General features: G+C 51.2%; 2 protein-coding genes across 9 annotated transcripts; both read left to right on the top strand.

Moving 5' to 3' along the window:
• The first annotated feature begins 880 nt into the window (after nt 1-880).
• On the top strand, nt 881-15761 carry TMEM183A (transmembrane protein 183A). 5 transcript variants are annotated; one of them, XM_066335799.1, is made up of 8 exons: nt 881-1055; nt 1739-1828; nt 4705-4860; nt 7015-7174; nt 8574-8754; nt 13398-13478; nt 14130-14285; nt 15283-15761. In XM_066335799.1, the coding sequence occupies exons 1-8, from the start codon at nt 959-961 to the stop codon at nt 15466-15468; spliced, it is 1107 nt and encodes a 368-aa protein (XP_066191896.1). In that variant the 5' UTR covers nt 881-958; the 3' UTR covers nt 15469-15761. The 5 variants fall into 5 exon arrangements, with proteins under 5 accessions (XP_066191896.1, XP_066191895.1, XP_066191897.1 ...); XM_066335798.1 differs by having other exon boundaries at nt 882-1055; nt 7012-7174; XM_066335801.1 differs by lacking the exon at nt 881-1055 and adding an exon at nt 1215-1233 and having other exon boundaries at nt 7012-7174.
• On the top strand, nt 8618-26108 carry LOC136371610 (alpha-1,6-mannosyl-glycoprotein 4-beta-N-acetylglucosaminyltransferase-like). Of its 4 annotated transcripts, none has more exons than XM_066335794.1 (4): nt 8618-8754; nt 23319-23442; nt 23735-23882; nt 24863-26108. In XM_066335794.1, exons 2-4 carry the CDS (start codon nt 23338-23340, stop codon nt 26002-26004), a joined length of 1395 nt encoding a protein of 464 aa, XP_066191891.1. In that variant the 5' UTR covers nt 8618-8754; nt 23319-23337; the 3' UTR covers nt 26005-26108. The 4 variants fall into 4 exon arrangements, with proteins under 4 accessions (XP_066191891.1, XP_066191893.1, XP_066191890.1 ...); XM_066335796.1 differs by lacking the exon at nt 8618-8754 and adding an exon at nt 10454-10592; XM_066335793.1 differs by lacking the exon at nt 8618-8754 and adding an exon at nt 15900-16892.
• The last annotated feature ends 360 nt before the right edge of the window (nt 26109-26468 follow it).

The raw sequence follows: 26468 nt of genomic DNA, 5'->3' as shown, positions 1-26468 counted from the left end.
TCATTACCAAGGGCAATCTCCTTAGGGCTCCCTGTTACTGGGAGGACTTTGATTTATGAAAAAGATGGATATTGATCTAATACCGATATCCAACTATGACGGACAAAGACTCTCTAACAGTTTGAAGTTAGAAAGTGTGTGTTTATCACGACGCCGGGCAGCGTGCGGGATAGCTCCCAAATACACACCGCAATTTACAGATGCTCACAGGGTCTTTTTATGTACAAGAGTATTGAATACCCAAAACACAAATGCATATTCATAACTCTGGTCCGTCCCATTCCCCACTTCGTATAGTAATTAGCCAAAAAGCAATTAAGCATGCGTAGTTTGTTCTTTGAAATGGGTCGGTGGTCCTTCTTATGGGGTGGAGTCTCAAAATGATGAAGTAAGATGGGTCTTCCTCACTTTGACTTTTTAACCTTTTAGTGTTGGTGACACCTGGATCTTGTTTTCTCAAGACTATCTGATTTATGATTACATTGTATTCTTGGAGTCTATTGGTTAAGTTGACAGGCCTCAGTCAACTTCTCGGATTTATCAGTTCTTTAAATCTGGCTTCTGTTAACAAAGGGAAGTTTACCTCATCAATATCTAGTTAACAAAGGGAAGTTTACCTCAGCAATATCTAGCTTAACTAAAGTCCTTAGTTCTTCAAAATTAATGTCTCAACTTGAACGGGGGAAATCCCCTGGAGCGCTCTTGTTACTGAGAAGACTGTGGAGGGAGAAACCCTCAGGTACCCTCAGTACCGGGAGCGGGAATCGCCTCAGGGGTCCCCGTTAGCGGGAGCACTGCGGGCCCAACCCCTCAGCACTGGGAGGACTGGGGCAGTGACGTCACAGCCTCCCTCCCACCGCCCCGATGACGTCAGAACGGCGCGCGGTGTCGCGGGGTGACGCGCGCGGGGCGGGCGCTGTGGCGCTGTCCCCGCTGTCCCCGCGGGGCCCGGCCGGACATGGCCCCGCGCGGCCGGCCCGGCGCCGCCGCCATGCCCCGCAGGGGCGCCCGCAAACGCCTCAAGTTTCGTGCCGACGACGTGTGCTCCGAGCGGGGTGAGAGCCGGGCCGGGCCGGGCCAGCGGGGCTGGGCCTGGGCCGCGGCTGAGATGGGAGCGGGGACTGTGAGGGAAGGCAGGCCTGAGGTGAGCCGGGCCGAACTCGGCTCTGCCGGTGCAGGCCGGAGAGGAGGCCTGGGCCTGCACTAGGGCCTGAGGGAGGAGGTAGTTAAAGGGTGAGCTTGGCCTGCGTGAGGGGGATGAGGGGAAGGAGGACGGCCCAGTGTCACTTAGGAGTGAGCTGGGCCCTCTCGGGTTTGTGCAGGCAGAGAGCTGCGTCCCGGAGGGATCCCCCAGCAGGGTTCTGGACGGATGTGTGAAAATTAGACCTCTTTGCCTGTGGAGGAGGAGCCTGGGACCAGAGGATCAGCCAGGCTCGAGTTGGGCTGTGTGAGGGAGAATGGAATTATATTGGCTGAGATGGTGCGAGAAGGAGAATTGCGCTGGGCTGGGCAGGGGCATGGGTTCTTCTGAGGCTGGTAGACCGATGGTCTGGAGTAGAGACTTGCTGGGGACTCCTGGCCTGCACCTCTCTGCTGAGGCTCATTTTCCTGTTTGTGCATCTCCTCCTCGAGCCTCTGTTCCTATGGGGACTGTTCCCTTTAGGCATCGTGACTCTTAGCCCTTCTGTTCCCTCCCCATATCCCCATATCTCTGACCCCTGTTTTCTGCTCTCTGCAGTGACGGTGGCAGATTATGCCAACTCAGACCCAGCTGTCGTGAAGTCTGGACGGGTGAAGAAAGCTGTGGCCAACGCAGTGCAGCAGGAAGGTGAGTGCCCTGGGGCCCCAGCCTTCTCCATGCTGCCTTCACGTTTTGCTGGCCTCTGTGTGACATGGGATATTCCTCTTCCTTAAACTGAGAAAATGCATCTCCTTTAGTGCTGAAAATGAGCCTGTGCTACTCTGTAGACAATCAGGTGTTAAGGATTTAGACAGGAAGTTTTGCAGAAAGCCTGCTGCAAGAATTGCTGAGTCTTTGTTAGTGCCTGAAATGGAAAGGCTTGGGTGTCATCTCCTGCTTGAAGCAGAAAATAACATGATAAAAGTCTTTATTACTTTATTACCACATATAAAACTGTAGATACCTTTATTAGCAGGTAAAGTTCTTTGCAAGTAAGGTTGTGATAGTTCTGTGAAATGTGTTGCAAGGAGGTCTTGGGAGGGTGTTTATTTGGTGAATTTTGTAAACAAGGAGTTTTCCTGGAAAGGTAGTGCAGTATTTTGTTATCTCCTTCCTCTTCCTCTGGGGGTTTTCTGCACACCCCACTTGCTTGAGACATAGTGATGTTTAGGCCTTTTAAATGTAACTGGTCACACTTGTTGAAGATGGATGTTGTGTTGATAGTGATGACTGAACTTTTCATAAAGGGAAACTCTTGGTTTGCTGCTGAAATCTTGCATTGTTGGAGACAGTATACACTTAGCATGAGTGTCTGTCAGGGGCAGTGGTGCTCCTGAACATCTCTTCAGCTGCTACTTCTCAAGCTTTTAAGATCAGGGCACTTCCCTCTTTTGTGGCCTCCTTTGGGGCTTCCCTCCTCCCATTCCCACTCCTGTTCACCCATCTCTGTTCTGTCTCCTTGAGGCAAAGTCCGGCACTTCAGCATCATGCTGGCAAACTGCTGGTGTTCTGTGCTCCCTGCCCCCAGCATCATCTGCTTCATCATGTTTATCTCCTTTCCTGCTCTGCTTCTGGCTCACCTCCACCTCATCCTGGTGACTCCTGGTGACAGCAGTTCCCTGCCCACCGTTTTCCCAGGTCTTTGTAGTGCAATCTCAGGGGTTTCCTCTCCGGATTCAGGGATCCTCGGGATCTCTCCTCCCTAGCCCCAGGGCTGTGCTCCAGCCTTATCTGGTGCAGCCATGACCTGCTGCAGCCTTATCTGGCCCAGCCTTATCTATGCATCATGGGGTGCCATGCATGGAGACAGGAGCTCCAACCTTTGGCCTTGTTGCCCTCCAGAAGCTTGGCTCAGGGTAAACAGGGTAAACCCCGTGCTGGGTGTGACTGCAGCGGGCAGAGTGCTTCCCACAGCGTGCATCCTTGTCGGAGCTTCACCAGCAGGGGAATCGTGGCCACGAGGAATTTTTCTGGGCTTTTTTCCTTCCCTTTCTAATGCCCAAGATGGGAGGAATACAACAGTGAGGTGAAAAGAGGGTGCCTCTGTTCAGTGGACTCGTGCTGTTGGCTCAAAGGTTGACTTTTTCTTAGCAGAGTGGGGTGGACTCTTCTAAACTCCACTCTGGGTCTCTGTCAGTTTTATCCTCTCTTGCTACGCTGTATTTGATGTCTTAACTCACTGTCATTTGTGTTGCCACCTATTTCACTCTCTTTTTACCTATAAAAGGTCATGTGGAGAGGGCAGTAGGATTTGGCAGTAGGGGAAATAACTGCCATGAATACATCCAGGTGCCAGGAAAGCATCCAGTTTACAGAACAAACTGTGCATAGCGAGGTAGAACTGGTTTAGCAAAGCACTGAGGTGTGTCTAGTCAGTGGGTACAGTTAAACCCTGTCTGAAGACTGTCTTTCCATCTGCTGTCTTTTCATTTTAAAACCTTGTTTGGTGGGTAGAAATGAGAATATTTTTCACCTGAGTTTATGTTCAGTTTCTTAATGTTGTTTGTTTTTCTGCTACTCTGTCCCTGTGATTCAAACAGCACATTTTGCTCTTCAGTGGCTCTGGTGACTGCAGTAACTGAAACTGGGATGTGTAAAACCTTTCTGGGCTTCAGTTTGTGCTGGGTAGAAAAGCTTGAACGCTGTAAGCCTCCTCTGACCTCATGGTCATGTTCTATTCTTCACCCAGCTTGTTGGGTAGAAATTCAGTTCTTGAATGAATTTCACAGCCTGTTTGCAAAGCCTTTGTGCTGCTATGGTAGTGCATGTCTCTCTGGCTGTGCCTCACATAGCTGTAATGTAGGACCACACCTTTCTTTTCCCAAGACTGTCATTACTGACTCACATGTGGATCTTTCTGCCCTAATGAGCTCTCAGCTTACAGATAGAATTCTAAAAAAATATTTCTGAACAGGGATATGTCTAAACCTGTCCCCATATACAGAAAAAAAAAAAACAACCCCAAACTCCAGGTGACTCAACTGGCTGTTTTCCTTACTAGGTCAGAGTCTTTCCCTTCACTAAATTCCAGGTTAAGTGGAACTCCTGCGCTCTTGACACTGAGTTCCAGCCCTGGTGGGTTATGTCATTGGCCACAGGATGTTTGTCCTGCTGCAAAGGGAGTGAGTCTTCTCCGTGCTCATAAAAGAGTTTGAGAGCAGGTGCTGGCTCCAGGCTGGACATGGCCATGCAAGGCACCTCTGCTGTTCCTGGAAACCAGTTACCCCTTAGAAAGAGCCTGTTGTATTTAGCATGTTAAATAGCTTCAGCTAAACCAGTGCAATCTGCATAATGTGCTGGTAATCGTCCATATTGTTAATTCTTTAAAACAAGCAGCTGAATAATTATGTTTCCCATTCACTCCCTGCTAATCTTTCCCTGACAAGGTAATCCTTGAGCTCAGGATTTACTTGCTTGTGTCTCTCACCAGAATGCTTTAAGGCAGTCGTTCCACTGGAGTATCTCCTGAGCTTGGATCACCTTTTCCTCTCTGCTGTTGCACTTACTGTCGTTTTTCATTCCAGTAAAATCCTTGTGTGGGTTGGAAGCTTCCTGTGTCCCTACTGAGGAAGTTCTCTCCGTGTCAGGAGAGTCCTGTGACAGCAATGATGAGATGGATACCAAGGACAGCATCAACGGGAGGGCTGCCTCGAGGAAAAAGAAGAGCAAAAGGCACAAAGGTGTGGTCATCTGCCTTTCTGGGGCTCTGTGGGCTCCTGCTGCATGTCCTGCATGGAGGATGCTCATGCTGGGGATTTATAGGATGGTCACGGGGCTCTTGGAGCATTCTGGAATTTGTGTGTGCACAAAGAAATGCCAAGGGTTTAGTCACTTGTAAATCTGGTGGCACTTGGGCACAGGAGCTGTATTTGCACAAAGGCAGAGCCTGTGAGCTCCTTGTGTTTCACAAATGTCCCTCAGCCTTGGAAAACAAACACTGCTATTCCAAAATTGTGCAACTTTGCCACTGGCTCTGTGACTTCACTGAACATGGGGTGGTGGCAGCAGGTTTGCTTTGGAGTTGAAGTGCTGCTGTCCATGATGCAGTTGGCAAAACACAAGCTCTCCTTTCAGTGTGTTTCCAAGGCTGTGGTTTGTTACAAATGGGTTTAAAGGACTCTTTTTCCAGCAAGGAAGTGCACTTGATCTTAGTGGCATCATAATACATTAATTCAAGGGAGATGTATCCTTCAGCATTTAAACTTTGTGCAACTCTATAGAAATCCATTGACAATGCAGTGTAAGCAGCAAACAGCTCTGCTGGACTGGGGAGCCCTGCAGAAGTTTCTAGTAACAAGTTGTTTTCAGGTTGAGAAGCAAATTTTAACCTGTTTTCTTGGGCATAATAGTAATTTTTGTAGCACATGATCATCCAACAGAGACTGAAGGTGAACAGCCCTTCCTCTGGGAAGGGAGTTACAAGAGTTTAACCTCTTTTATTAAGGCATCCTTCAGAATTCTGGCAAAATAATATCTGAGTGGCTGGAGCTAGGAGTCTGGGAAGACAATATTCTGTTCTATCACAGCCTTTTCTTGTTTCTGCTACACGTTTAGGGAGGAAAAAACAGTGATAGAAACAGTGATGCTTCTGGCTGCCTTCTTGAGTTCAGCAGTGTGGAGTTTGATGGCTTCTTGAGCCAGAGCTGACCCAGCATAGTGGGTGTAGCAGCCTTTTTGTGGGTGTGGCTGCCATAAATCTGAAGTGCTGTGGGGAAATGATCATGTCCAGAACTTCCTTTGGCAAGTATCAGTGAGGTTAAAGAGCTGCCTTTTGTATTAACCTGCTGTCTCAGGGTTAGATCTGGCACCCTCAAGTTCCCAAATACCTCTTCTATGCCAGAGACCTCACAACAGCTTTTACTATTAGCACTGTGCATGAGTTGTGTTTTCCTTTTCTGTTCTTAGTCTTCCTAATGCTCAGTGTTGTTCATCTACTTATAGTCTTTAAAAGTATTTTTTACTCCTAAAGTTGGAGCAGTTTCTCTGGAAAAACTTGTGGTGTAAACTACAAAACACTCCAGGAATGAAAGGACTGTGAGCCCTCAGTTCTGGCTGAACAGTTCTGACACCTGAGAGGAAGAACTAGCCATTCTCTCCATCTGAATTGCATTAAAAATTCCCGTCCAAGAAGCTTTAATGAAATGAAAAGATTTAAGAAAAGCAGCTGATTGCCAGATACAGTACAGAATTTCCCTCCCTGACAGAGCTCCTACCAAAATATTGTGACTACTGCAACAAAGAATTGACAAGCCTGGCAGTATCAAAGATCAGGGTCTTCAAGTGTGAAGCAATTTTAGTGACCTGTTGAATGTGCCCTTGTGGTTAAAAATGCAGGAGCTTGGCCCTCTTTTACATGAAGTTGCCTCTTTATTTTACATCCATTTTTTATTTCTCAACTTTGGTGTGGTATTTCAGCTGTAACAGAGTCAGGCATTGAAACAGGGTCCAGAAAAGCTTTATGATTTCTACCCTTGCGCACAGAACTCATTTGGACAAGATGCTGAATAAAATGACCTAATTCTATGTGCTTTGAGCTGAGCTGCTGGATCAGAAACCTCCATAGAACTCTTTCAGATGGAATTCCTTTATGAATCTGCCACTTTGCCCACTTGTGGAGCAGGGTTAACAGTGGCAGGTGTCCAGCACAGGGGAGATGATGTGGCTGTGTGGACGCTGATGGGAATAGGGAGCTGGGCCACTGAGGTTGTACAGACTGGGGCTTGGGCTGACTCTGTGTGTGTAATTCAGCAGCCCAGTGTGCAACACGTGTCTCTAGCTGGGAATTGGTGCAGATATGGTATCCTGTGCTAATACACCTTCATTGCCTTTAGAAGACGCCGAAGGGGGAGGAGGAGGAGAGGAATATCCCATTGACATCTGGCTGCTCCTGGCTTCCTACATCCGCCCTGAGGACATCGTCCGGTTCTCTCTGATCTGCAAGAAAGCCTGGACTGTCACTTGCACTGCTGCCTTTTGGACCAGGCTCTACAGAAGGTGAGCCTAGAGGAGTTTTGAACTGGTTGTGGGAGGTTTCAGTAGAGAGCAGTTCTCTGCAGAACTGGAGATAAGGGAATAGTTTCCTGTAGGCCTTGGCCCTGTGTTTGCATATTGACATGGTGACGTGGGCTTCTCTTGACAAGGGGTTGTGGAATATTCTTCTCCCTCAAGACAAGCTAGGAGAGCTGGGGTTGTTCAGCCTGGAGAAGAGAAGGCTTGGGGAAGACTTGCCTGTGGCCTTCCATTACCTTAAGGGGGCTTATAAAAGGGAGGCAGAGGGACTTCTTATATGGGTGGGTGGTGACAGGACAAGGAGCAATGGTTTTAAATTGAGGGCGGGGTTATATTGGATGTTAGGGAAAAAAATCCTGGCTGTGAAGGTGGTGAGGTCCTGGCACTGACTGCCCAGAGAAACTGTGGCTGTCCCATCCCTGACAGTGTCTGAGGCCAGGTTGTAGCACCCTGGGATAGTGGAAGGTGTCCTTGCCCATGGCAGGGGGTGGAATGAGCTGAGCTTTGAGGTTCCTTCCAACCCAAACGATTACAAGATTCTAATACTACATCTGCTTTGGGTCGGGAAATGGATCCTTATGGTGTATTCCTGTATGTTCCCTGTAAAATCTTAGAGCTTCGTGTCCTTTCCTGCTTGGTGTGGCCCAACACTTGTATATATTAACATCTCCGAGTGTGTATGGTATGGTCAGTGCTGAAAAGCAAACATAAACAACTCACCCTGCCTCAAGCTCTAATCACAGCCACCTCCCTGTAATTGGGCCATTTTGGAGCTGTATAGTAACAGGAGTAAGTGAAAGCAAGGAGGGCAAAAGGGTGGTCAACACTTGATACACATCCTTCTGTCCCAATGCATACTACCGGGATATTCCTTCAGGAGAGAACATTTTCTTTACACAGCTCTGCCTGTTGCCCAGGAGGCACAAGCAGCAGGGGCACAGAGTAGAGAGCAGCTGTGGTCATCCTCAGCCCAGGTTTTTAGTGTGACATTCCCTGACAAAGGCTCCTTTGGAATGTTATCAAGGAATAGCACTTGATTGCAGGCATTCAGGCTGCTCAGGCAGTGGTGAGAGCTGCAGTCAGCTCAGCTGAGAATCCCTGGGAACCTGCAGCAGCCTGCAGCTATATCCCCAGCTGGTCTCTAGGCAAACTAGGAATTATTGAGAATTGTAGCAGGATGTGTGGGCTGGAAGCCTGCCTGGTGCAGGTCGGGGCTCTGAGGCTGCCATGTGATGTCCTGGCAGCAGCACAACCCCCTCTCAGCCCTCAGGGTTTACCAGAGTCCTGTGGTCGGTCGGATGTGGAGTTTGCCTCTGACAGGGCTCTGGCCCTGCCCTGCCCTGGCTGCACCCTGGGGCTGACACCTTTCCTGTGGGTTCTGCAGGCACTACAGCCTGGACGTGTACCTGCCGCTGCGCCTGCGCCCGGAGTCCATGGAGAAGCTGCACTGCCTGCGCGCCTGCGTCATCCGCTCCCTGTTCCACATGTATGAGCCCTTCGCCGCCCGCCTCTCCAGGAACCCCGCCATCCCAGACAGTACTCCCAGCACTTTAAACAATTCCAGAGTAAGTGGCATCACTCAGGAGCTGCAATTTGTCTGAGGTGTTGCTGTTTCTGTTTCGTTTTTTTGTTTTGGTTTGTTTTGTTTTTTTGTTTTTTTGTTTTTTGGTTTTTTTTTTTTTCTTTCTAGAAGAAAAACAAATGATGTGGAGATGGTCACCAGTGAAGCTGGAGTATAGGATGGTCACTAACTGTGTATTCTCAGTGGGATTTGTAAAAGTGGGCTGGTTACTTGTACTTGTGGAGTTATTCTTTGGAGTAACTTCTGCCTAGGTCCTATGTTACACCGTTTTAACTAGTGAAAGAGCCCTGGTTTCACTGGATGTCAGAACTGCCAAGGATGTTTGCAGCACTCCCCTCCTCTGAACGAGGCTCCATAGAATCATCTTTTATATGCTTTGCTTTATTCTGACACTGTCTGCCTGAGTACATCTTCTCTCTGTTACAGGCCTCTGGAGAGCTCAGGGGTGACACTGATGCCAGGAGTTGTGTCACCCTGCTTTCTTGCAGGTCATCCATGGTCTGGTGTGTGAGGGAGGCAGGGTGGTGACGCTGGGGTGAGCATGGCAAATGTGCAGAGCCGGTGTCTGCTTTGGGACTGGGCTGCACTTGTGTCAGGCTGTGAAGGGTTTGTCTGTGGTGTGGACAGGTAATTCCCTGTGCTATCCCAGCTTGGAGCACTTGCGTATCATTGCTCTTTAATTGCTGTTGACCATTAAGTCTGAAATGCCTTTGTGTCTCTTTGGTTTTAACTTGCGGCTGGCCAGTGCTCTGTGAGCAGCTTCAGCAACGATGTGAATTTTCCACCCTCCAAATCCAAGGTCAAAAACCTGTTTGTGGAGCCAAACTGAAGTGGGTTTCGTTAAGGAGTTATTCATTCTTTTCTATTCTAATATAGAGGAGTCTCATCTATCTGTACGTGACATCCCGCCTTTCTTCCTTCCCCTCCCTATCACAGGCTGTCATAGGCTCAGGGAGCATCCAGCAGCACACAGGAGGTGGTGCTGCTGCGCAGGGAAAAGCACGTGGCTCTGTGTGTGATCTTATCTCTGCATCCAGAGCTCCTCCTTCTCTTCCTGAGTCCCCAGGCTGGGGATCTTCATTCTTACCAACTGAAAAAGCAAGACATTTTGAGGAAATTCCAGTAATCCTGAGCCCAAGCTCCCACTGCTCGTGGCTGTAGGAGCTGGAACCCTGAGGCAGTGCTGGCAGGGCTGGCATTTCGGGAGGATTCCTGGTGACATCATAACGGCTTTGGTGCCCACTGCTAGTGCTTCTCCTGTACTAGCAGTTGGAGCAGGATCTTTTAAGTACAGTCTTTCACTGTTCAGCTTTTAAAAAAGGAAATTAAATGGGAACGAGACTTTGTCAGAGCAGTAGAGGTTTGATGTAACCCCTTGGTAGCATGAAGGAGCCATCCTGAGTTTGGTCTTGCTGTACTATTGCACTGCAGGACTCTGAGCTCCACCTGTGGGACTGTGCACAGAAATTCTTCAGCACAGAGGGTTTGGAGGAGGACCTGGCACTGCCTCCCCACGTTCTGGCTTTCCTGGGCTTTGGTTGTACCTTTGTGGGTTGCTGACACTAACAGCAGCGCCTACCTAAACTGCATGTGGCTAGAGGAGAGCCCAGCCCCGGGTGTGATCCAACCTAGCTTTTCCTCTTTAATTTCCTTTTTTCTTTCCCTAGCCTAGCTTGTGTGGGACACTGGAGCCGTTATGGTGTCAGCAGAGGTGTTTGCCCTTTAAAGACACCCCATTATTTTGGGCGGAGCGGCAGCCGCACGGCGCGTCTGAAGGGCAGGACGGCTGACCCGAGGACGACATCCTCTGCCCCTTAGGAGGTACTGACCTTTTGTGCTTCACTACTTGCCATGACCAAACAGGTTGCTAGACCAGCCTGTCTCTGCAGGTGAACTACAAATGCCACTGATAGTGGAGTTAAACTCAGCAGCATCTGCTGCTCATCTGACTTAAAAGATCTGGAGAATGTTTTTATTGGAAAAAACTTGAGGGCTGTTTCCTCCCAGCTGGAGGTTATTCCATGCATGTTTCTGAGCTTTACTCCACAGAGCTTTGTTGTTCACCTCATGAAGATTGTGGAGAAAAAAGGTCCTTTAAGGACTCTTGTTTTTGGATATGACTCAGAGTGGAAATAGACAGTCTTGTATCACCTTTGGTCTCTTCAGAGCCCCTGTGGTGGAGGCTGGCTCTGGCTTTGTTTTATTAGGATCACTCCATCCTGGAATGAAGTTACGTGTGCTTTGCCCTGCAGCCCAGTCAGGCCTTCTCTCTTCAGGAGAGACTGTGTATGGATCACAGGGAATTAATTCTCTTTACCCACATTATTCCTCCTTTTCCTGCTGACACTGATCAAGGATAAGACCAGCTGTGGTGGGCTGGCATCTGTGGTGTGGAAAAGATTTGAGGGATGGCTGGACTGATGTCGTGGTTTTGGTTTGCTTAATTTGTTTGTTAACTGAGAGATGGGATGTTGGTGACAAAAAGGCAAAAGCAGGCTCAACTTAGAAGCAGAAACAGATTTTATTAACATACACTTAGAGGAGAAAATAAGAAAATAAAAAACCCCCTAACACAAATTAATTTCTAAAAAACCAACTCTCTCTCCCAGTACAAACTATCAATTTTCTACAAACAATGTAAAGAGGCAAAACTCAGAATTCTAGATCAGTACCACTTATAAAACAGTCTTTCGTTCAGTCTTTGAGAGAGAAGTCACTCTTGTGGTTTGGTAACTTCTACCAAAAGCAGCCCGCCCAGAGAATCTGCATTTGTGGACCTTCCCATCACGTAGCCTTTCTCATGACTACTTATGGGCCATGAACTTCACAAATTGGGGTGGTACCTTTTAAAAATGAGCTGTTTCAAAAAGACAAGGATCTTTTTCAACTCAAGGAATAGAGATAATATTCTCACTTATTCACTGACAAAAGGGCTTCTTATTTCTCTCTGTTCAACCTCTTATGGGGGCACAAAAAAAAAAATCATTCAGTTCATCACAGATACCTTTGCTCAAATCCACAAATCATCTCCCCAGTTTATATTGTCCATGATTTAAAAAATTGTTCTGTTACCATAATCCCTAGGAGATTTTTCAGCCTAGAACCAGGGCAACTTGTCATCTCCACCACTTAAAAGTCGCTCTTCCTTTACTGACTTTGAAGATTCCATATTGTCCCTTTACATGTCTCCAGTTTGGCCTTTCCTCTCATCTCTGAGAAGGGTTAGAGTCTTAACCTGTGCCAGGAAAGGGTGAAAGCTTGCCGAAGCCTCCTGTGGTCAGATGCTCTCTGCATGGGCAGTCACAAAAGCCATGCAGGTTCGAGGGTGAAGGCTGAAGGATACTTTGTCCTTCCACCCCTGGCTCTGACAGGGTGAGCCTCTGGCAGCTGCTCTGTAAAACCCAGTGTGGGGTGGAGAGGTGTAGGGGAGAAGGATCCTATCCTCCCCTCGGGCTGGGGTGCCAGCAGCCAGGGTCCAAGGCACGGTCCTGCCACAGCCCAGCCCGATCCTTGCCATGGCCCGGACCCTGCTGCTTCTGTGGGCAGGGCTCCGGCCACCCTGGGGGCAGCCAGGGCCTGAGCTGGGGCTCTCAGCCAGCCCAGTGTTACCTGCTTGCCAGACAGGAGAGAAAGAGGGCGTCTCCAACCCAGCTTCAGCTTTTATATGATATTACCAAAACTCACCTTCTGTTTTCTGAGTGGTCAGAACTGCATGCCAATCTAAAACCTGCCCCCCTACCCCATAAGTCCTTGTCCTTTCTATAGAAATGTAAGGTCCTAGCAGGGAGGTACTGTTTCAACCCGTGACGACTGACTTGCCAGGTTCTTTCCTTGGCTGTTGAAGGCTGATTGCTTGTACTGTGACTGGTAGGCAGGGATTTCCCTGCTACAGGAGTTCTTCTGAGCCTCCTGCTCTAGAACAAGCTCCTGTGCTGGAGCCTGTGGCCCACACGGTGATAACCAAGTGAAATTGCAGCAGTCCTGGTGTATGTCTGCGTGGGAGGGCAGTGCTGGTGACTTCTGAGGCTGTTTGAGGCTAGTTTCTCATTTTCTTTTGAAAAGAGACAGAAGGGTGGTCAGACTGTGCTGTCCTGGCAGCGTTTTGGACTTGAAGCAATGGCAGTCAGTGCTGGTGATGGTGATGGCAAGGTCAAGGTCTCCATTTGACACCACAGTGGCTTACAAACTTCTTCATCACCTCATAGCTCATGTACTGGTCTTTGTATTCCCTCTAGATCCTTTCCTTTTCGATCCTTGTTCTGTTCTCCGTTGTTCCTTGCTTTAACCTTGTTTGGAAACCCAGTTTAATGGGAGATGCTGGTGGGTGGAGGGAATAGGTGAATCTGCACCACTCATCCCAGCCCCAGGAAAGGGACAAATGGCATGACAGGATTTTACTGTTCAGCACTTCAGTGACTACATGTTCCATGAGGAGTTGGCCAGCTTGAAACTGGGAGATCTGCACTGCTGAGACAGTTCTTTGAACATAATTAATTTGAATAAGTGACTCCTAATTGCTCCTATGTAATTGTGTGTGCAATTGAAAGCCTTTATGATCTGTTGAAACTTACTTAAAGTGGTGCTTCTAAGGGTTTCACAATTTTCTGTTTCTTTTTTCCACCTCAGTGTCTGCTTTTCTGGTGCAAAAAGATTGTAGGGAACAGACAAGAAGCAATGTGGGAATTCAACTTCAAGTTCAAAAAGCAGGTATGAAAGAACCAGATCAGCTGTGACTTCTGTTTAAAGCAGAAATTATTTTTCTGGGGGGTAGAAGGGAAGTGGAAGCTTTTTGTCCATTCAGACAGTAAATGAAAACTGATTCCTATGGTAAACTAAAGCACGTTGTGGAACTACACTCTGTTTTCAGTCTCTGTTACCAAGACATTTAGAATCCCACATTTTTATTTCCTCCTTTGGTATCCTTTCCCTGCTATAAAATGTGGATAATTTTTTACACCAATTAATCTCACTTTTGGGTCGTCACTACTGTCTGTTACCAAAACCCAGACTGTCTGACTGCAGTGGTTAAAACGTTGACCAAAATCTGAAACTTCTTGTTATGCCATTGCCAAGATTTCTTAGAGAAGTGAAGACAGCCAGTGCTGCCAGGGAAAGCCTCAGTAGTGAGTCTTGGGAGAAGCCAGTAATTTCAGACAACCTTGGGAATTGTGCAGCTTTTCTCTCTAAAGAAATGGTCTTGAAAATTGCCCATCCTGAGTGATGGCATTTTATTGTTGATGTGACACTTTGCCCAAACACCTGGGGAGAAGGAGAGACCCTGCCAGGCCACACTAGGGAGGAGCAGCCAAACCCAGCAGAGGTTCCTGCTTTGCTAAATTGGCCTCTCTTTCTTTCAAGTCTCCCAGATTAAAGAGCAAGTGTTGCAAAGGTCTGCAGCCCCCGATCCAGTATGAGGAAGTGCACACAAACCCAGATCAGGATTGCTGCCTGCTGCAGATCACTACCTTCAACTTCATCTTTGTGCCAATCGTCATGGGCATGACCTTCACCTTGGTGAGTGGGAGAAAGCTGCCAGGCTTTGCAGTTGATGTTCCTGTAGGGACATGAAGAGGGCGCCTGGAATCTCCTGTGTTGGAATTAGGGATCATAGAGCCTAATTCCTGGCCATGCACAGGACAACCCTAAGAATCCCACACAGTGCCTCTTTTGGGCTGTATAAATCCTACTGCTCTATCAGCAAACCAGTTCTGGGAATCGTATGGTTAATGAAGAGAGGAAATGCTCAGAATCTCAGTTTAGCTTGTCCATTTCCATTGGCTCTTCTCTGTTTGGTGCAGTAAATAGAGAGGATGTAGAGAATCTGTCAGGAGCTGTGGTTGTTCAGTGTCTGGGGGCAGGCCAGTTACCAGAACTGCAACAGGTACAGGAGACAGGGAGTAGCACAAGTGGAGGCCCGCCTCTCACAGGAAAATATCTCTTTATGGCAATAAATTCTGAGAGTAAAATTCCACATGAGCAAATTCTTTGAATGTGTGTTTGGTGCCTGATTGAGAGTCAGGGTTCCAGAACTGGCCAGTGTTCAGGAGAGGTTCAGTCTGGCCTCATTTAGGAGTTGGGCAGTGAGTTCCAGAGTTGTCCTAACAGCCACTTGCTTCCAGGTTCACTTAGAATCAGACTCATAAAATTACTTAGATTGGAAAAGACCTTTAAGATCAAGTCCCAGCACTGCCATGTTCACCCTTAACCCATGTCCCAAGTGCCACATCTGCAGGCCTTTTGAACACTGCAAGGAATGGTGACTTCATCACTGCCTAGGCAGTTCCAGTGTTCTTAGTGTTCTTTTACAACCCTTACAGCTTCCAGCATGATTATTTTGGGCTGCCAGCCCAGAGAGCCCATTTGGATCCAGTGCTGTAGCCTTGAGAGTGTTACTGTGAAACACCTTAGACTTGTACAATTCAGAGGAATTTATAAAGTCTAGGAATGTTGTGTTAAGAGCTCTCTTGGTCAATATAACTTCCTGAAGCAGCTGTGGTCTCCTCTCTTGCAGTTCTCCATCTCGGTGAGCACAGACATGCGGCATCACCGCGTGCGCCTGGTGTTCCAAGACACGCCTGTGCGCAATGGGAAGAAGCCACGCATGGAGCAGGGGGTGCAGGTGGTACTGGACCCTGTGCATAGTGTCAGGCTCCTGGATTGGTGGCACCCACAGTACCCTTTCTCCCCAAAGGCTTAGTGCTCTCCTGAGGCTGCAGGAGCTCACAGGGGACTGAATCTGGCAGGCTGAAAAGAATTTCTAGGAACCAGGAAATCCTATTTTTATTTCTGAAATAAATTCTGCAGTCTTCTTGCAAGTGGTTGAAGCTGCTGAGCTAGTTTGTATGTATATAACTTCTGGTCAGTAATGAGCAGAGCTGAGTGTAAAGCAGAAACTATTTGTAAACACACTTTTATGTAAAATTGACATTTTATGATTTGAAAGGAGCTCCCTGGAACTGTTCATTTAAAATCCTTTTGGTGCTAATCAAAGTGGTCCTGTGTTCTCTTGTTCGGGAAGAAGCAGGAGGTTTTGCTTTCCAAGAGCTTTCCATTTTGCTTTACAGGAACAACTTAAAAAAAAATCCATGTTTGTTCTACTGCAGCAGGATTGCATTCATGCACAGTGTGATATTTCAGTATCTGAGAAGCAGTGAGCAAGACAGCAGTGATCAACAATACTCTTAATTCTAGCTCAGCAGATCTGAGTTTAAGGAAAGAAAAAGACATAAATGATCAAACAAAGGAATTATTTCAAAGATGAGTTGTAAGGCAAAAGTCTCACTTGAATGTAAACATACTCAAATTCTCACACTGGTGTTTTTCTTTGAAAAGAAGAGCTAAACTTAAAACTGGAAGATGCTTTTCAGAGAACATAAACAGGGAGGGAGAGGACAGGATGAACTAAAATAACTGAAGCAGTGATGAAGGACTTGACTGTCTTTTCAAAGAGCAGTGTGAAAGTATTTTTTCTTGAAAGCCCCCAAGCAGCCACTTGATCTGGCTTTTGACTAAATAAATTTATTTCTGTGAGGAAGAAGCAACCCTGAAACTTCTGTGGATCTGGGCTGACTGAGAAGTGAGGGGTGCAGGGGCTGGGCCTGTCAGGAGTGTGGTCTGACCAGAATGAGCCTGGCTAGAGATTTAATTGAACACTCCTCCCTGGGGAGGTGCAGAGGAGGTGCTGCAGGGCTGGGGAGCAGCTGTGTGGATACGGACCCTGGACTGAGCTTTGCTGCCTATCACGTACCAGCTCCTCAGTCCTACTGCACGTCACATCTGGTCCCAAGCAGGAGGAACAGCTCTTTGTCCATGTAGAATGTTCAGTGAAGCTCCTGAAGGAGAGGGAGTTCTGCCATCTCAGTTTGGACTGGGTAGTCTTCATGGGTCCCTTCCAGCTCAGAATATCCAGTGATACTGTGATCCCACATGACCCTGGTGTAGCTGCTCAGGTGGAATTTCTTGCATGTGCCTCTGCCACTCTCTAAGTCACCACTAAGGACATCTGCCCCAACCTTGGATCTATGTCGGAGGCTCTTCATCTTGACTTCAAACACATTTGGGACAGCTCCTGCATCACAGTCCTCCATTTCACCACTGCTGAACTTCTGTTGATGTCACCAGGTAAGTTTTGAAGTTAAATTGGTTTAGTAGAGATAAAAGGCAAGAAAAATGTGCTCTTGTGCTCTTGGGGCTGCCGTGAGAGCAGAGCCTGGTCTGGGTTGTGGTAGAGGGAGAGGCAGGACAGGGTTGGGGCTGGAGCTGTGTAAGGGCTGCAGAGGCTCCATCCCCAAGGAAGCTGCTCCAGGGCAGTGGGGGCCAACAACCTCGCTTCTGCTGTGGGGATGCTATCTGTCCCACTGAACTCAGGGACAGATGGTGAAGCTCAAGCAGTGAAATGTCAGGCTGCAGTTTCTGGTTGTCTTGGAGGGAGGTGGCAGCTTACTCAGAGCCTGGTTCTGATTGCTTCAGGCTGTTTTCTGCTACATTCCATGAAAACTCCCTCAGTGCTGATGCCAGGGCTATGTGCCTGGTGATTATTATAATGCTGCTGGTTATGCAGGGTCTGGAGGGTGGGAGCAGAGGGGTTTGGTTCCTGGCTTAGGCAGATGGCAGGAGCACAGAGCAGGCTGGTGTCAATGTGAGGCTGTGCCCTTACCTGTGGGGAGCTGCTCCGGCTGAGTGCAGCTAGAAACGGCAGCCTGGACCCTGCTTTGGCTCCTGTGCAAAGCTGCAGGACAGCTCCTAGGGCTGTGTGTTCCTGCCATCTGGCAGAGCAGGAATACCTTCTGATCAGGGGGCAGAGGTGCTTGGCAGCTCTCAGAATTTCCTGGCTGATCCCAGGCGGTGCAGCCAGAGCAGGCAGCACAGGCTGTGACAGCAGGAAGTGTGTGGATGGGATGTTTCCTGCTACCAACAGACTTGCGGGATTCGAATATGGATCTTTAGATACAGACAGATGGCCCTAAGCCAGAGGTGCCCATCCCAGGCCAGGCTTTTTCTAGGCTGAAATATATAAAATGTACAAAAACAGTTCTCAGTCTTTTAGTTTAGAAAGCTCCCAGCGATCTTGGTGCTGGAGCTGTGCTGATCAGCAGTGCTGGCAGGGATTGGGAACATGTTCTGATCCATGTTGGGAGGCTGGGGAGTGGCAGGGATGCTGTGGAGGGGGCATTCTACCTTTGTGTAGAGCTGCAAGTGCAAATGTTCCCCTTGGTCCTTACCCAGAGCATCAGACCTTGAACTCTGGGCTGGGGTTTGCTCAGTGAGGGAATGACATGAAAGCTCAGCCCTGAGCAGGGGATTTCCACCCTAGCCCCCGAGCCCAGCCTCTCTTGAAGCTTGATTGCCAAAAAAGTCCTCATCAGTGTCCGCCACAGTGGAATGCAGTGAGTGCATTTGCAGGAGTGGCTGTGGTTTGGTGACACCCGTTTCTGTAGGACACGGCTCAGAGGGGTCCTCGGTGGTGTGGAAATGGAGCCCCAGGTCAGCATAATGATGGCTCTCCTAGTGCTCCCCCTGCTGTGTGAGGCCCTGTTCTACCTTTGCTTTGTACTGCTCCTGAGTAATGGAAGGGCTGTAAACAGATCCTGCCTGGCTCTCTGGATTCCTAGAGGAGACAGGAACACTTGGCCATCACTCTCACCCTCCTCCTGTCTTTGTCAGGGATCAGGTATCCAACGGGAGCTGAGCTGGGTAAGGTGAGGCCTGGGTGCTTGGGGGAGGGGGCTGGCCCTGCTGTAGGTCCCCTTGTGCCTGTCCTACCCCAGTCCCTCCCACCCCAGTCCCTCTGCTCTGGCCCCAACTGGGGGAGGTGGTTCTCCCTGGCCCCCTGAGCTGGGTGTGCCTCTGCAGCCATGGGGCCCTCTCAGAGCAGCCTTTGCACATGGGGCTTCTCTTTCTTCTTCAGCTTATTCTGAAAGCAAGCAAAAATGTGCCTTTTAGCCTCATTTCAGCCACCTCCTTGTTTCCCCTGGTCAAATATTTCGGTGAGCAGAGCGTGTTTGGGCTTGGGGCCAGAGGGAGGTTTGAGAGCAGCTTTGGGTGGCAGGCTCTGGTTGGTTCCTGGGCACGGGGGCTATGCCATGGCCCTCACAGGGAGGCAGGTGGAGGGGCAGATGGAGGGACCCTGTTTCGGCACCCAAACACCATTTGGACTTACTCTGCAGCACAAAGGAATGGCTGGATGAACTGCCTCAGGCTGGGCTTGTGGCACCTGCTTTGAGGGCAAGAGGACCCAGGATGTTTGCCTGGGCACCAGGAGCTGTGTCCTAGCTGTGAATTCCTTTCCTTCTCCAGGCAGGCTCGTTGATGTGCCTGGAGAGGGCCAAATCCTGCCCTAGTACTGCACCCTGAAGTGGCCTGTGGGGATCAACAGGGAATTCGGTGGCACTGCTGCTCCCCTTGGCAGCGCTGGCTGTTCCTATGGCAGGGCTGCTGCACTCTGAGCACTGGGGACCCAGGGCTCTGCTGGGTGGCACAAGCCTCTTTCTTTCTGCGGGGGCAGGAAGGACCAGGTTTCCTTCTTGTGCAGGAGTGGGGGTCAGGAGCAGCTGTGGTGAGAAAAGCCCTGCCCCTCCTGCAGCTGCCGCCAAGCCCCACGGTCCTTCCCACCCTGGGCCACTGAGCAGCAAAGCTCTGCTGGGCTGTACTGTCCTGGCTCCCTTGGCCCTCCTGGAGTCCTCCAGCCCCTGCGCAGGTGGGAATCCTGGACTTACTCTGCTCCAGTGCAGGTGGGGTGTCCCCACTGGGACAGAGTCACCATAGGAATGTAAGGATTTAAACCCAAACGATGTAGGAAAAGTGAAAGCCAGCAGATCCAGGAGCCTGGGGATGTCTCTTCTGCCTTCCCAGCACCATCACCTGCTTCCTGCCCTACCTTATCTCTCTCTCGCAGAGGTGTCCCAGGCTCCATGTGCTCCCACGGGGAGCAGCCAGGGCTGGAAGTCGTCATGGAAGATTTGTAGAAGAGAGAGCCTGGCAAGAGACGTGAGGCCTCCCTGAAGGTAGGAGAGGTCCAGGCTAGGAGAGAAGGGAAGTGGGATCCACACTTCTGTGTAAATAAATAGGGTGGGTGCAATGGAAGGGAAGGGGTTTCCTCTCTGTTGGGATGCTGTGGGTGAGTTACCATGTGTGAAGGAGCTGATCTGGTTGGGACCTGGGGACAAGCGATGCCTTTGGTGACTCATGTGTGCTCCAGAGCCATGTTCCTGCTCTGGGTCTGCAGGAGGGAAGCAGTGGGAGAAAAGGCTTGGAGGGTGGAGGAACAAACTGGGCCACAGAAGGGCCTCATGTGGCCCACATTGCTTCATTGGGATCAGAAGGGGCTTCATTCCCAGCCCAGTTGTGATGCCCAATCCTCCAATGAGAAGCTGGAGTGTGTGGGGAAGCTGTGATACCCTGGGGCTACATCCCGGGTGGGATCCAGGTTCTGCCCTGGCCTGGGATGCCAGGCATGCAGTTCTGGCTCTGCAGCCCCAGAGGTTTTTGCCACCTCAGTAAAAGAGCTGGAAAATAGATGGGCAAAAAGCTGTGCCAGCTCCATGTCACCAGCTCCTGGCTTGGTGAAGTGGCAGGTTTGTGCCAGAGTTTGTGCTGCTGGGGCTTGGCAAGAGCCCCCAGCAGGGGTTGGTGCTGCCCGGAGGATTGGAGCTGCCTGCGAGGATGGAGTCGGTGGGGCACAGCTGATGCTATCCTGGGATTCCCATCCGTGAGGCTGCCACAGTTCCAACGGTGGGCTGGGGGCCCTTGGCCTGTCCCATGTGGGTCCCCGCCAACCTGGCCGGTTCGCCGAAGGCTCTGGGACAGAGGCTGCCAGTGGACTCTACCCCTCTGCGGGAGGCAGGCAAGGGTTCGGGGTGGGGCTTTGAGGAGCGACAATCCAGAGTCTGGCCAGCCTGGGGAAGTTGCCAGCGCCGAGCGCCCGGGAGAGGTGAGGCTGCTGCCCACACGTGAGTCTCTGCCCTTGGTGAGTGTGTCCAGAGGGTGCCTGAGGACCCGGGGGTGAGGGCAGGGAGCTGGGCTGGGGCTTCCCCAGCTGTCAGCAATGGGGACAGGATTGGTGTAAGTGTCCCTCCCTGCAGGGACCCCCCTGTGCTGTGGCACACCTGGGCTGACTGAAAGCTTTGGCTCCCAGAGCCATGTGCTACTGGAACAGGGCATTTCCCATCCTTTGTCCCTGTGAGACAACCCCTGGAGCAGAGATACCCACGGACAGTGGGGCCAGATCTTCGCCTGACTCTCAGGGGGTCCAGGAGCCCCCATTCCACACAGCCCTGAATGGTCACAGTTTGTCCATGGGGGACGTTGTGCTGCCACAATTTGCAGTGTCCCCCATCCATTTCTGGTGCTGGGGTCCATCCCACCCCTTTCCATCCCGGGGACTCCCAGGGCAGGGCGCTAAGCTGTGCTGCAGGAGAGCTGGTGTTTTCTCTGCTGGGTGATGTAGCCTTTGTCTGTGCCTCAGTTTCCCCCAGCATGGAAGAGTGCTCCTGGCAATGGGAAGGAAGCCCTTGTTCTTCCTCCTCGTGCATCTGGCCTTGCTCTCCCCAGTGCCAGCAGAAGTAGCTGGAGCTGCCTGCACACTGGGAGTTTCCTTGGAGCCTGCTGGGACTGAGGCTGGGAATGAACTATTCCCTCTCCCTGCCCTGGACTGAGGCTGGGGAGGAGTTTAGCTCCAAGCAAGTGCCTTTCAACTCCTCCTGGCCAATGTCCCCACGGCGGGGTGGCTTTTGGGGACATCTGCAGTGGGATGCTGAGCTGTGGGGAAGGTGCATGAGGTGCTTGGAGCAGAGTGTGGGGACAGGGATACTCTGTGGAGGCACTTTGAGCTGAAACAGGAGGATGCTGCTCCCTTTGTTGTACCCACTTACCTGGGCTGCCTTGTTCCTCCATGGAGGCAGAAATCCAAAACAAATTAGGGTGCTAATTATGGGGCTGCACTCATTACCTTCTGTTCTGTGCTTGTGAACCCTGCTCCCCATGAGCTGCCTGCCCCTTGGGTGAAGTTGCTGCCTGTGAGAGCTGGGGTGCTGAGCAGCATCTTGTTTTCCATGCAGGCTGGGCCACTGGCAGCCAGATGTTCTCCAGCAGCCAGGAAAACCTTTGGCTACCCAGAGTGGCCAAATGTTCAGCCTGGCATGTGGCCAAGCCTCACCCATCCCAGCTCACCCAGTGGCCCAGTTGTAGATAGATCCCAGTAGTCAGGGCTTGGAAATCCACGTCCAGGGTGGTGTCAGAGTGTGATGTCCCCGTGGCGCAGACAGATCCCTAATGCTCCCCCCTGAGCTGATGAGGTTGCCCACATCTCCAGAGCTATAAGGGATGGAGAGTCCCCACTCTCAGGTGGGACCTGGACAGAAATTTTGAGCAGCTCCAGGAGCTTGTTGTCTCTGCTGGGAGTCAGTCCTGCCCTGCCTGCGAGTGCAGCTGTCTGGCTCCAAGTGTTTATCTCCAAGGAACCAGCTGTGTCCCTGGGCGGGGTCAGTGCTCCAAGGACAGAGTGGCTGTGGATCGGATCACGGGCACCTGATCGGCGCCAGCCTCTTCAAGAGCTGACAGCCCCTCCAAAGGACTCCTGTGCACAAAAACTGGAGAGTTCTCCTTAAAATAAGCCCAGCACATGTTCCAGACCAGCGACCCCAAGAGGTGCTATTGGGGCAGGAAAGTGTTTAGAGCACAGTCCTGGGCAGCCCAGCCTTGGTTTGGGAAGGCTTAGGAGAGCTTTTCCTCCACATTTGCATTCAAAGCTGCTTTGACCAAGCCAAGGCACTGTGAGCAGTTTGGATGGGGCTGAGAGTGTTTGCCCTGTCAGGCTGGGCACTCACCTGGGCTTAGCTGTTTCTCTTTATGGCCACACTGTCATATTTATAATGGAAAAAACCCAGGCAAACACAGGTGACTTTTAGCCTCCTGCCACACCTCTGCTACAAGGTAAAATATCGCAAGTTCACTGCAACTTCCTTGAAGGTGCAACTTCCTTGAAGGTGACAACTGTCCCCTTAGGGTCACCTTTCTTGTCCTACCAAGCAGAGGCTGGGGCTGGGATGGGTGAGCTGGTGCCTGCCTGGAGGAAGGTGGGGAGCTGCTTCCTCCTGACAGTGCTGGAAGAGCAGCCTGGGCCCAGTTGAGACCTGAATGTTCCCCAGAGCTTAGTGACAAGTCCTGGGGTGTTGGTGACTGGTCCTGGGGTGTCCCCACAACCTGCAAGTTTTTCCTGAGGCACTGTCACGTGCATTTCTTCTGCCTCCAACTCCAGGGTGTTGCTTGGGGCATTCCAGGGCAGCTGAGGTGTCCTTGGGCTGGTTTGGGGGTGGGGGGGTGATTTTGTACCTGGCTGATTTTGTCCTAGTCAGGTTGGGATGTCCCTGTCCCTGCTTGCCCAAAGTGGACAGTGCGCAAGTGTCCCTGATGCCCCATGGCTGCACCCAGATTTGTACCTGTGGGTGTTTGGGGGCAGTCCCAGGGGTGTATCCAGGTGCTGTCCCAGTGTTCCATCCAGGAGGTGGTGGCTTTCCCAAGGCTGTGCCCTGACGTGTCCCCTCTCCCCAGGCCACAGCCACTAGGAGCCATGCGATGCTCCCTGAAACGCTCCCTCACAGTTCTGCTCGCAGCCTCTTTCCTCCTCGTCCTCCTCCTCCATGGGGGCAGCTGGCAGAAACAGGATCCCCTGGAGGTGAGTCCCCAACCAGTGATGTCCCACTGGAGAGGTCACTGGAGCATCCTCTATTCCTTCCTGCCCAACATGGGCCCCAACCTCAGCTCTGCTCTCTTCCCTGCCCCACATCACCCCCAACCCCCAGCTCTGCCTTCTCTCCCTAGGGTTGCCTTGGGTAGCTGTACCCCCTTGAATCCAGTAGTTGGGATGACACGACAGGGGCTCCCCATCGCTTCTGGGTCCCCCGTTGTCATCTGCCCCTGCTGCATGGTAATCTTAGGCATGACCTGGTTCTGTGGCTCCCATGCAGGTGGAGCTCAGGGGCCTGGATCCTGACACGATCCTGCAGCTGCTGCAGCCGGAGGGAGCCCAGCGCATCTTCAGGGACACAGTCAAGCTCTCTGCACTCCACAACATCTCATACCAGATCCTCGCTGGCTCCCTGGCTCCCCAAAAAAGTGAGTGGTCCTGGACCCTCTGGGTGTGCACTTCTGGATGTGCACAGCTGCATGTCCCAGCACAGACCTGCCCCCTCACTGCTGCTGGGGTAGGGAGGGGCTGTGTCCAGCCTTTTTGGGTGGGGACCTGCCCACAACTTCCTCCAAAACCTCCACCAAAACCTCCACAACCTTCACTGCTCACTCTTGGGATGGAGGAGTTGGGGAAGCTCCACGTGCTCCATGCAGGGTCAAAGTTTCTGCACCTTGGACTGGGGTGACCACAGGTGTTTTGGGCTTCTCAGACCTCCCTGGGGATGGTTGCTGAGATCCCATCTCCCTGGAGTTGAGGTTCCAGTGGAGATGGTGAGCTGGACCACTGGGACAACGCCACAGTGTGGGAGAAGTGGGCCAAGCTCTTGGACAGGTGCACCAAGAAGCAATTCCCATGCAAACCTTGTGGGAAGGAGCTCAGGGCAACTGTGAGGCTGTGCTGGAACCAGCACAGGAATAGTGCTGTCCCCACTAGCAGGAAGAGAAGCTGAACCAAGGCAGCCAGTGTTGGGCCATGGGGTGGACAGAAGATGCCTGATCCCAGTGTGGGTGCATATCCATGAGCTGTGGAGTGGGTAATACTTCCAGGATGTGCAGCTATACCAGATAGTAATTCCTGCCCTATAGACTTTCTCTGCACAGTTACTTGCCTAGGTTTGGTTTTTTGAAGATGTTTTTCAGGAATATTTCTTCAGAGGAGCCCCTGCCTCCTCAGCCTGCCTCTTGCTGCCATTTGAGCCAATTTTGGGTCCCTCCTGAGACACTGAAGGCTTCAGCTTCAGGAAGGACCCACCGGCCTTAGACACAAGGTTGCAAACAGCACTGACCCTGCAGGCTGGCCATGGGAAGAGGCTGGAGCCCTTTCATTATATCTTACAGGGAAGAACATCACTGTGATGATCCCAGGTCACCCCTCTACCTGTTCTTGCCTTTCCTTTGCCATGCAGAATTCCTGGCAGTGGGAATGGCATCTGTGCAGAGGCCGCGTGGTTTCTACCTCCTAGCCACACTCCAGTCCCTTTTCAACCAGTCCACAGAGGAGGAACTGCAGGAGATGGTGGTAGTGGTGCATCTGGCTGACACTGATCCTGGCTGGAACGTGCGTGTTGCCGCCACCATTGTCCAGAAGTTTGCTCGTCACATCCTCCTGGGCCGGCTCCTGCTCATCCATGTTCCCCATGAGTTCTACCCCACCCTGGAAGGCCTGAAGAGGAACTTCAACGATGCAGAGGAGCGGGTGAGGTTCCGCTCCAAGCAGAACGTAGACTACGCCTTCCTGCTCAACTTCGCCGCCAACCTCTCCTCCTACTACCTGATGATCGAGGATGATGTGTGGAGTGCCAGGTCCTTCCTGACAGCCATCCGCAGGGCACTGGCTTCCCAGGAGGGATCCAGCTGGGCCACCCTCGAATTCTCCAAGCTGGGCTACATTGGGAAGCTCTACCACTCCAGTGACCTTCCTCGCCTGGCTCACTTCCTCCTCCTCTTCTACCAGGAAATGCCCTGTGACTGGCTGCTGGTCCACTTCCGCCAACTGCTCACCCAGAAGGACGTGATCCGCTTCAAGCCATCCCTCTTCCAGCACATGGGCCTCTACTCCTCCTTCCAGGGTACCGTCAACCGCCTGGAGGACAAGGATTTCCAGGACAATGCCTTGGACCTCCCGGACAACCCGCCAGCATCCCTGTACACCAGCATGTCAATCTTCAAGAACTATGAGCCCCACAAGGCCTACAGCTCGGCACAGGGGTACTTCTGGGGCAAAGACCCAGCAGCTGGCAGTACCTTTTCCATTGTGTTCCAGCAGCCAGCCCGAGTCAGCCATGTCCGGGTGCGCACAGGCTCCGTGGAGCACCCAGGAGATTTCCTGCATGCAGGACTGCTGGAGCTGGGCCAGCGCCGGGACCGCAGCTGGGACTGCTCCTCCTACATCCCCGTGGGCTCCTTTGATAAGGGGACCCTGGAGCAGTGGGGCTTGGAGAGGGTCCTGCCTGGGCCCGTGGACTGCGTGAGGATCCGGGTGATCCAGGACCAAAGTGAGTGGCTCATCATCCAGAGCATCGACATCTGGACCATAGCAGGCACTTGAGCACAACACCTGTGGTGGGATGTCAAAGCAGCTGGATTTGTTCTAAGAGGTCCTTAATTTTTCACATTCCTTTCCTGGATAAGAAATTAAGTCATTGATTCCCACTGCCCCATGTCTGGAGAGATGGAAACCACTCCTGTGGGCTGTGGATGGGTCTGGGAAGGGGACCCATCAGGATGTGCCTGCTGGGGGATGCCCCACTGAGGGGGCACAAGAAGGGGAAGGGGCTTGGGAATTCAAGGCTGGGCAGTAGAAAACCTTTCCTCCCGGGGAGGATGATGTACAGTGCAAAGCTTATTAACAAACCAGATAATTGATCAGGCAGTGGTATTTTTTGCAGCCTCTCCACACCATCCCTGCTGTAAGTTTTCTAACTTTTTCCAAAACTCTTGATTTTTAACTCCCTCCTCTCTGATCCCATTTCCTACGTGCTCCTGGAGGGCTCAGGGGAAGGTCTGGGGGGA

Source organism: Sylvia atricapilla, chromosome 25 (genome assembly GCF_009819655.1).
Source record: "Sylvia atricapilla isolate bSylAtr1 chromosome 25, bSylAtr1.pri, whole genome shotgun sequence".
Lineage (NCBI taxonomy): Eukaryota > Metazoa > Chordata > Aves > Passeriformes > Sylviidae > Sylvia > Sylvia atricapilla.
This window is presented reverse-complemented; position numbering and strand designations above follow the sequence as displayed.

Excerpts from the sequence above, each read along its gene's own strand:
- TMEM183A (XM_066335798.1), top strand. The coding sequence starts at position 959 with ATGGCCCCGCGCGGCCGGCCCGGCGCCGCCGCCATGCCCCGCAGGGGC. Across the intron at positions 8,755-13,397 it reads GCACTTTAAACAATTCCAGA|TGTCTGCTTTTCTGGTGCAA; the intron begins GTAAGTGGCATC and ends TTTCCACCTCAG. Across the intron at positions 14,286-15,282 it reads TGGGCATGACCTTCACCTTG|TTCTCCATCTCGGTGAGCAC; the intron begins GTGAGTGGGAGA and ends CCTCTCTTGCAG.
- LOC136371610 (XM_066335794.1), top strand. The coding sequence starts at position 23,338 with ATGCGATGCTCCCTGAAACGCTCCCTCACAGTTCTGCTCGCAGCCTCT. Across the intron at positions 23,443-23,734 it reads AGAAACAGGATCCCCTGGAG|GTGGAGCTCAGGGGCCTGGA; the intron begins GTGAGTCCCCAA and ends GCTCCCATGCAG. Across the intron at positions 23,883-24,862 it reads CTCCCTGGCTCCCCAAAAAA|AATTCCTGGCAGTGGGAATG; the intron begins GTGAGTGGTCCT and ends TTTGCCATGCAG.